At 45.9% G+C, this 9,607-nt stretch overlaps 1 protein-coding gene across 1 annotated transcript; it reads left to right on the top strand.

Annotated features, from left to right (window-relative positions):
• Positions 1-2,413: 2,413 nt before the first annotated feature.
• On the top strand, positions 2,414-8,540 carry LOC102267716 (keratin, type I microfibrillar 48 kDa, component 8C-1-like). The gene is made up of 7 exons (XM_014480714.2): positions 2,414-2,761; positions 4,502-4,584; positions 5,857-6,013; positions 6,877-7,038; positions 7,133-7,258; positions 7,430-7,650; positions 8,420-8,540. The coding sequence occupies exons 1-7, from the start codon at positions 2,414-2,416 to the stop codon at positions 8,538-8,540; spliced, it is 1,218 nt and encodes a 405-aa protein (XP_014336200.2).
• Positions 8,541-9,607: the final 1,067 nt, after the last annotated feature.

The raw sequence follows: 9,607 nt of genomic DNA, 5'->3' as shown, positions 1-9,607 counted from the left end.
AATTGGCTCTTTGGATCAGGTGGCCAAAGTATTGGAACTTCAGCTTCAGCATCAGCCCTTCTAATGAGTATTCAGGGTTGATTTCCTTTAGGATTGACTGGTTTGATCTCTTTGCTGTCCAAGGAGCTCTCAAGAGTCGTCTCCAGCAGCACAGTTCGAAAGCATCAATTCTTCAGATAGCTGAGGTGCATATCAAAGGAATGATTTCACTGTGCCCAGACTCTTACATCTTCCCATATGTAGAAAAGTGCTAAATTCATTCACTTGAGATATTTGGTTTTCTTTAATTAACAATTATCCTTTGATAGTCTGACTACCTGGTTTTTATTGCAAAACTCCCATGCATCCTGGATCCTCCCTTACCTCTTTGAAGCAGTCTCTCAGAGCTCTCTGAGAGGCTGTCTTCTGGGCTTAAGCCCTCAGGAAGTCCACTGGATAAAACATAATTATCAACTGAAAAAAAAAGAAAGCACGTAACTTAATGTGATGACTTTTTAAGAGTCACGTCCTTTGGAAAGGGCTTCCCAAGTGGCGCTAGTGGTAAAGAACCCACCTACCAATGCAGATATAAGAGATTTGAGTTTGACCCCAGGTTGGGAAGATCCCCTGGAGGAGGGCATGACAACACACTCCAGTATTCTTGCTTGAAGAATCCTATGGACAGAAGAGCCTGGTGGGCTATAGTTCATAGGGTCGAAAAGAGTAGGACACAACTGAAGTGACTTGGCACACGTAGCTCGCATATCATTTGGAAAACTGGGATCAGGCGTTTTGACATCGAACCCAGTAAATCTCCCTTTCCCCCCAAGCCTTAGTGGGTATTACATTTTCTTTTAGTAGATTTCCTTCCACTAGAGTAGAAGTGACCTTTGGTTCTTTGATAGAGAACAGACTTTTAATTCTTGGTCAATTATAATTTAGGAGGTGATATTGCCTAGTAGTGCATTCAATTGCACTCAATCCTTTTGTGCATCATTGCATCTCGCAGTGAGAAGATTGGAAGAGGGAGATAGTGTGAAGGAGAGAGCAAGGCCATTGGAATCAGAGAAGTGGGGGTTGTAATGCTGGCTCCACACGCAAGAGCTCTGTGACCTTGAACAACCTCTCAAAGGTTTGGCATCCTCATTTGCAAACCCTGCAGTGTTATGTGTGGACTTAAAGAGACAGTATAAATAGGGTGCTCAGCACAGTGGGTTCTCAGTAAGCAGAAGCCATTCTAACAACATGAGAAATGGATATTTCCTGCCATATCAGTAAACAAAGGGTGTCATAATCTTCAATGATTGCAGCCACCACCGTTGGTGAGCTGTTGAACCCTGAAGGAAGTCAGGAAAGAAAGAATACCTGCCATCTAGCCATCAGACTGCAGCCATTCCCCTCGATGAGCCCTGAGGAAACTCAGGATGTGAAATCACAGGATACTGGCCCCAGAGAGCTGGGATGCATATCAAAGGAATGATTTCTGTGAGCCCAGACTCTTGCATCTTCTCATACACAGGAAACTACTAAATTCCTTAACTTGGGATATCTGGTTTTCCTTTAACAATTATCTTTTGATGTTCAGACTACCTGTCCATTGTTGCAAAATTTATGTATAACCTGGCTCCCTGCCTTGCCTCCTCAAAGCAGTTCTCTCAGAGTTACTTGAGATGGTGTATCCCAGGCCTGAAGTCCTAAAAATTCCTGCTGAATAAAACATAACCCTCAACTTTTAGGTTCTGAGTATTTTTTAAGTCAACAAATGTCATACTATGTACAAGTACAGAGTAAAATCTTCCTGAAGAGTAGGTGCTCCCAAGATGTTAGTTTTCTTAATGTTCTGTGAACATTGAGTAATAACAGAAATGGAGCCTGGGGGCTTCCTGAAGCCCCCTAGGAAGAGGGTAGAATTGCCTCCACCTGGCAAAGGGGCCTTGGACAAGATGGCCTCATAATCCTTTCCGATCTCAGCTTCCAGGATTCCCTACTGAATAGTCTGCTTTTTCTCACAGAGTCTCTACTGAGCATGACGTAGATGAGCCACTGACCTTTCCTTGTGTAGGAGAAGAAGTGCCCCCAACTCTGGAGGACAGGACATAGCTATCACTAACTCTATAGCCCATGAGTGAGTGCTGCTGTTGGAAAGATATGGGTGGGTCACTTTGAAGCTTTTCCTTAACCAACCAGCATGATTGTTGATGAGTCCTGACTTAGCAAGAAGCCCAAGTAAAACATTTTATGAGGTAAAGGACTCGCGTGAGGTGGCTAAATAACATGGAAAAATTGGTAGAGAGGGTAAAAGAGGGTAACGCTAAGCGTGGCTACCACACCCACCGCTGGCAGAATATAAAGAGCTGGAGAAGACCAGGGCTTACACCACAGAAAGGAACCAGGCTTAGAAACAGACCTTCAGAGCTCTGCTCCCTCCAGCACCATGTCTTACAGCTGCTGCCTGCCCAACCTGAGCTTCCGCTCCAGCTGCTCCTCCAGGCCCTGCGTGCCCCCCAGCTGCTGTGGCACCACCCTGCCCGGGGCCTGCAACATCCCCGCCAATGTGGGCAGCTGCAACTGGTTCTGCGAGGGCTCCTTCAATGGCAGCGAGAAGGAGACCATGCAGTTCCTGAACGACCGTCTGGCCAGCTACCTGGAGAAGGTGCGGCAGCTGGAGCGGGACAATGCAGAGCTGGAGAGCCGCATCCTGGAGCGGAGCCAGCAGCAGGAGCCCCTCGTGTGCCCCAACTACCAGTCCTACTTCCGGACCATCGAGGAGCTCCAGCAGAAGGTGAGGGGGTGGGCACTGCCAACTGATGAGCTGCCAGTTGAAGAACTACTTATCTAAATTTGACAGACCTACTTCCAAGTGGATTTAAGTTTGGTCAAACCTAATGTTGAAAATGATAAGGACAGAGACATAGAAGTCACTGGCTTACATAAGACACATCACGTCATCCTAGAGAATCGATGTGGGATGCCCCAGGAAGGAGAGGTACAGACAGGGGAGAGGGTAAGGCATTAGACCAAAGTCATAGCAACCTAACACTACTTCTTGTTTAAAACCAGACTGACTGATGCTTTAGTCCTATTATGGTATTCTGGTCTTGTTTTCCGAGCCTATAGCATTAAAAGGGGCTTCCCAGGTAACTCTAGTGGTAGAGAACCGACCGGCCAATGCAGGAGATGTAAGAGACGTGGGCTGGATCCCTGGGTTGGGACGATCCCTTGGAGAAGGAAATGGCAACCCATTCCAGTATTCTTGCCTGGAAAATTCCATGGACAGAGGAGCCTGGCAGGCTATAGTCCATAGGGTTGCAAAGAGTTGGACACAACTGAAATGACTTTAGCATACAAGCATGCAGCATGCATAGCATTAAAACATAATAATATGCACCTGAATTATTTCTTGGAGCTAGGAATTTCCTGCGTGAATCCTTAGATATTTCAAGATATAACAAGACAGTGTGTCTATAACAAAGTAAAAGAGCCACCAGCTCCAAAATCCTCCCTAGTATACACAGAGCGGGCTTGCATACACATGAGAATTCAGGGCCAAAAATATGGGAGTAGAAGTGGGATAAGTACAGAGTGAGCATAGAAGTGGGGCTTAATGCATCGTGTAGGTCAGGGAGGGCTTCTCAGAAGAGGCACTATCTGAGCATGGTTTGAAGGATGAAGAGGAGTTTATATTCAATTGCACAAGCCCTTGATTCTCTGACAGAATTAACTGTCCACCATTCAGTAGTTCTGGCAAAGTGAGTGTCAGAAAGGCGGTGTGGGATTTGAAGATCATGCACTGATTTCTGCACATTTAGTGAGAATGAGGCACAGTGCTGGAACAAGAGATAAAGTACTGAGTGAGACAGTCTCTTTCCTTCAGGAGCTCACAGTGTAATAGGGGAGATAGGAAACAAATAACCACAGTGAAGGTGATTAGATGTGTAACTGGCTAGGTGCAAGTTACTGTGGGAGCACCAGGAAGAAGTGACTCCTGCAGGAACTGGGGAAGGAAGGGGAATGTGACTTACGTAGGGGGTCTTACTAGGTGGGTGAAGGCATCCAGGCATTCCAGGTAGAGGCAGAAGCTTTGTGCAAAAGCTTTGTCCAGGGCAATGTGAGGGGAGAGTGGAGAGTGGTCAGCAGGGCTGGAATGGTGGTGTGTGAGCATAGGATAACCAACTTGTCTTTGTTTGCTTGGGTTTTTTTGGGGTTTAGCACCCCACCTCCCACTAAGCAAACAGGAACACTATGAGAGATTTGGTTCCCAGTATGTTCAGTTACTGCAGGAAACAAGAGGCAGACCAAGAAGAGAAGAATTTATGACAAAAGGCACATTTTCTCTTGACTGTTTTAGTTTTGAAATGATCAGTTCTATTAATGAATCCTCCCCTTATCCTCAAACTGAGAATGTGAGAAGACTTGAAGCTTTTTGGAAGGAATATCTGTTTGAAAGAAAATAGTTTTTAATTTTAAGTTATGAGACATTCATTCTTACTACAACTGATTTCACAATTAATCCTGTGCCCAGATCCTGGCCAACAAGGCAGAGAATGCTAGGCTGGTGGTGCAGATCGACAACGCCAAGCTGGCTGCAGATGACTTCAGGACCAAGTAAGATTTCTCTAATGATCAGACCAATTTAGTAATGGACAGGCTGAGTTGCAAAGTGATGAACTCTGTCCTGGAAGCATGCAAGCAGAAGCTGTCTGTGATCATAGTGGGAGGTTTCTTGCATTCAGTGAGTTAGGTTAACTGTCAGTCTCCTCACTGGAAGCAAGCATTCTGTGTTTTAAATTTAGTTTGAAGGAGCTCAAGCAGTCATCTATTCACTCTCTTTTTCAACTTAACATCTGGATCAACTTTAAAAGTATATTCCACACAAGTCTCTTAATACAGTTGAGTTATGATCAGCCCATTGGAAAAAGTTAAATGACACAATGAGAGCCAAAATTCATTTCAGAGAATCCATCAGTTTTTCTAGGTATGACCATTATAATCGTCAAGAATCCATTGCATTTTTATGAGACTTTATAGTTTGCAATGTGATTCTACCTATATCATTTTTTCATCTTTGGACCAACCTGACGCATGTTTTTTTTGGGGGGGTGGAGCAAGATGAAGTAGGAAAAAATAGCCTTATTGCTTTGCCTAGGGGGCCACAGAGGGCTAATGTCCTTAAAACTGTGTGTCCCTGACATGTCAGTTTGGTTCCCATTTTACAGATGAGGAAATTGAGGTTGAGAGAGATTAAAGAGCTTACCACTGTCCTCACGGCAGGGCTGAATCTCACTGCCTTCTAATCCAGTGCTGCTCTCATGATACCAGGTTGCTTCTCAGGGTGGTTGGTAAGGATGGTGAGGAGGTCCATAGCGGGCTAGTGAAGTCACCAACTCACTTGAGAATGGAAGATGACAGGGCTTAGTTGTTAGCAGCCTGTGATGGGGAATCAGAACAAATGAAGTTAAAGGTAGATTTAAACTATACAGTGGCTTCCCTGGTGGGTCAATGGTAAAGAATCTGCCTGCAAAGCAGGAGATATGGGTTTGATAATCACTGGGTCAGGGAGATCCCCTGGAGAAGGAAATGGCACCCGCACTCCAGAATTCTGGCCTAGGAGCCAGGCCTGGGTTGCAAAAGAGTCAGACATGACTTAGTGACTAAACAACAACAAAAACTATACAGGGGTGCCCCACCAATACCTTCTCTGTGGGTCTCAGGGAGGAAATAGCCTTTTCACTCTGTGCAGTGGTCTTTTTCCCTTTCAAAAGACTGCAAAAATTCCAAATATTTCACAATGTAATGAATTAGACCAGGTGAGCCAAGTAAAGCCTAGGAAAAAGTCTTCCTCTTTGACCTCCTTTGACTGCTGTTTGTGTGTGCAAGGTACCAGACAGAGCTGGGCTTGCGGCAGCTGGTGGAGTCAGACATCAACGGCCTGCGTAGGATCCTGGATGAACTGACCCTGTGCAAGTCCGACCTGGAGGCCCAGGTGGAGTCCCTGAAGGAGGAGCTGATCTGCCTCAAGCAGAACCATGAGCAGGTAAGAGAGTCCCAGCCCCTGACATTCCTATACTGAGAGTCCTGTAACTGCCCTGAGCAGGGTAATATAGGTCTTTAGGTCTTTGCTAGACATCCTAGAGCTGAGAACATTTTGCTGGATGCTCAAAACACCCTTGGTGGGTTGTTGGGGAAGCTTACTTCTTTTACCTAAAAGGGTGTGGTCATCTAATCTATTTCCATTTGGGGCTAGAGCTTTAAAATACTTTCTACTGCTTGATGAGATTGGTTGTCTTCTGAATAGATTGTCTTCCCATTAATGACTTAGACTGAAAGGAGATAGCAAACTTCTTTATGTGTCACCTAGACAGTAGAACCCAAGCTAGAATAAATGGATGGAAGGATGGATGGATAGATAGAAAAATAGAAGAAATGAAGGCACTGAAATAGTGGTTGATTCAGACCTCATGGTTGAATGTAACACTAGGATATCAGAAACATGTCTCAAACATTAGATGTTTAGATGAAGAGGAAAAAACCCCTCATGGACAGGGTGTGATGATAAGACATGAAGTAAATGGGACCAGTTAAGCCTAGTTTCTCTCTATTTAAGTAGCATTTAAGTGGCAACAATTATAAACCAGTTATCATGCCAGGTTTATCACTGAGCAAAAGAAAAGTAAAAAAGAAATGGTAGAATCTTGGAGTGGCAAGAAACATTAGCAATCAAGCAGCCTCATGATACAGATGTGGAGACTCTCAGACAGGAGGCCTGACTCACAGGAAGTAACTTCATCGAGTTTTATATCAATATGTGTCCTAAATTCTAATGCAACCTTTCCACCACAAGAGAATTCATATATAGATTTCTTTCTATGAGTTCATTCTTTCCCCTTCCTCCATCAGGAAGTCAACACCCTGCGGAGCCAGCTGGGAGACCGCCTCAACGTGGAGGTGGACGCCGCCCCCACTGTGGACCTCAACCGTGTGCTCAACGAGACCAGGGCTCAGTATGAGGCCTTGGTGGAGACCAACCGCAGGGACGTGGAGGAATGGTACATCAGGCAGGTGAGCATCTCGGCATGTGGTCTCTCAGGACCCTCAGCCCCTTGGGGCCCTTCAGGTGGGGTCTGATTGTCTCTTCTGCCCTTTGGTGTTTCAGACTGAGGAGCTGAACAAGCAGGTGGTGTCCAGCTCAGAGCAGCTGCAGTCCTACCAGGCAGAGATCATCGAGCTGAGACGCACGGTCAACGCCCTGGAGGTGGAGCTTCAGGCCCAGCACAACCTGGTGGGTATTGATGAGACTCCTGGTGAGGAGGTGAGGTTGGGGAGTCAGGGGCACTGGGATGCCCTCCGGACCACCCTCTCCTGAACTCTTGGAGCTGGTGACTTGTTTGGAAGCGATGGAGAAGTCCCTGAAGGAGCAGCTCTGTGACCTTCCTCCCCTTCCCTCTGACAGAGAGACTCCCTGGAGAACACCCTGACAGAGACGGAGGCCCGCTACAGCTCCCAGCTGGCCCAGGTGCAGGGCCTGATCGGCAACGTGGAGTCACAGCTGGCGGAGATCAGGAGTGACCTGGAGCGGCAGAACCAGGAGTACCAGGTGCTGCTGGACGTGCGGGCCCGGCTGGAGTGTGAGATCAACACGTACCGTGGGCTGCTGGACAGTGAGGACTGCAAGTGAGTACTGAGCAGGTGGTACCCCTGGCATGGTACAGGCACAGTCCTACCAAAAGACAAAACGGGGGCTTCCTGGGTCAAGTTTCTGATGCCAATATATCTGCAAAGACTAGAGTTTAATACTGCAGCAGTGGGAAGTGAAGGGTGTTTGCTGCTGTCACGACCAGGCCTAAAGGTATTGTCTGCTCCAAAAGATACTCCTGAGCCTGACTGTTTCCTCTACTGGTGAGCTTTTGGAGGCTGATGGGTAAATAAAGCTTTGTACCTTCAGCAAAAGGGAAAACAAACCTGTAACCACCATCACATGTACTTGAATAATGCTTTTGGATTTAATCCCCAGTTTCACACCTATTGTTTCATGGACCCTGGCTGGGATTCCCCTGAGACAGGCAGAGTGGGGATCTGGGGATCTGGGGATCAGGGCAACCACCTTATGGATGAGCATTTGAGTATCAAAAAGGGGAGGTTACTCAAACACTTCTAGGGTCCAGCACTTTTCGCCTGAGTATTTTCATGAACATGATCTGTGCGGTAGATATTATCAATCTATCTCACAGGTGAGGAGGGATGAAGGGCTTTCCCCACAACTTCAGGCTTATCGATCTGGTTCCATCTCAAGGCTTATTTAGGAGTGATCCGAATAACACTTGGCTTCCTAAGAAGTCAGAGAATGGCTTCTATTTGTCCCCTGTCTCCTTGGGTTGAACTCCCTCCTTTATTTTTGTTATTATCCATCTTATGCTGATGAGCTAATGGTTCTGTGTCCCAGGCTGCCCTGCAACCCCTGCGCCACGACCAACGCATCATCAGTCGGGTCCTGTGTCACCAATCCCTGCACCCCCTGCGGCCCACGCTCCCGCTTTGGGCCCTGCAACACCTTTGGGTGCTAGACAGCCAGGGCCAGCAGGAGGACTGTGAAGACAGAGGACCATTGATGGACCAGCCCTGCTCTCTGACAGCCATCAGCCATTGGATAGTACCCCAGTCACCACCATAATTCACAGTTTGGAAAGAGAATGTCCAGGCCCACCTGATCCTCTTAATTCAAGGCCAGTTTCTTGTGACCTGATGGTCTGACAGGTTTGGGCTGGGGAGTTGTCACATGAGGAGTTTTGTGGTTCTCTCTGCTGCTTTGATCTGTCTTGCAGTTCCCCAAATCCCCTTGTTAACCTCCTAATAAACTTTCCTCTTGCAAAGCAGTGATGATTCTCATTTGTATTCATTCCTTTTAAAGTGTTCATTCTATGTGTTCATGCTTCATATAAAAGCCACTTGAAAGTGAAGGAGGACTTGTCATTTAATCCTCTCCTTAAAGGTCTTTATTACCATTTGTTAACATTCACTAAACACAATGTGTCCCAGTAGAGACTCAGGCCAGCAGGGAACCAGTGGGACCACTAAGGCAAGAAGTCTCATCTGAATATGATAAACATGTTAGTTATGGGATCTTACTAAGTAAAGTCCAATGGCTAACATTTCTCAAACATTCCACCTTTCCTTTTCCAAAGGCCTACAAAAGGACAGGCACTAACATTTATTAAATGCCAACCAAGCACTAGAAACTGCATGACTAATTTTTTTCTCTTATGGTTATAGTAAGTAGCAATGTTAGGATCGAACCCAGAGCTTATTCTCTGAATGTCAGTTACATGTGAGGTGTGACTATGAGAGGGTAAAACTGATTTTGAATAAACATCCTTCATGATTTTTACCTGGGAAGGGAGGTTGCTATTAGTACCCCAAACACATCTGCAGAAGCTCTCCTTCAGCAAATACTGAAGAACTCATAACAGTAAAAAAGGGTGATCTCTGTTTCTCTTCTCTCTTGAAATTTTTTATCCACTGGATGGATGAATGGATAAAGATAAATATACATAATGGAAGGAAAACAAAGAAGAAAATCCTGACATTGAGACAACATGGATGAACTTGGAGGGCATTATGTCAGGTGAAATAA

Source organism: Bos mutus, chromosome 19, assembly GCF_027580195.1.
Source record: "Bos mutus isolate GX-2022 chromosome 19, NWIPB_WYAK_1.1, whole genome shotgun sequence".
In the NCBI taxonomy this organism is placed as follows: Eukaryota; Metazoa; Chordata; class Mammalia; order Artiodactyla; family Bovidae; genus Bos; species Bos mutus.
Note: the sequence above shows the minus strand (reverse complement) of the source record. Positions and strands in the feature narration are given on the sequence as shown.

Coding starts and splice junctions, on each gene's coding strand:
- LOC102267716 (XM_014480714.2), top strand. CDS start 2,414: ATGTCTTACAGCTGCTGCCTGCCCAACCTGAGCTTCCGCTCCAGCTGC. Junction 7,039..7,132: donor AGGAATGGTACATCAGGCAG/GTGAGCATCTCG, acceptor TTGGTGTTTCAG/ACTGAGGAGCTGAACAAGCA. Junction 7,651..8,419: donor CTGGACAGTGAGGACTGCAA/GTGAGTACTGAG, acceptor TCTGTGTCCCAG/GCTGCCCTGCAACCCCTGCG.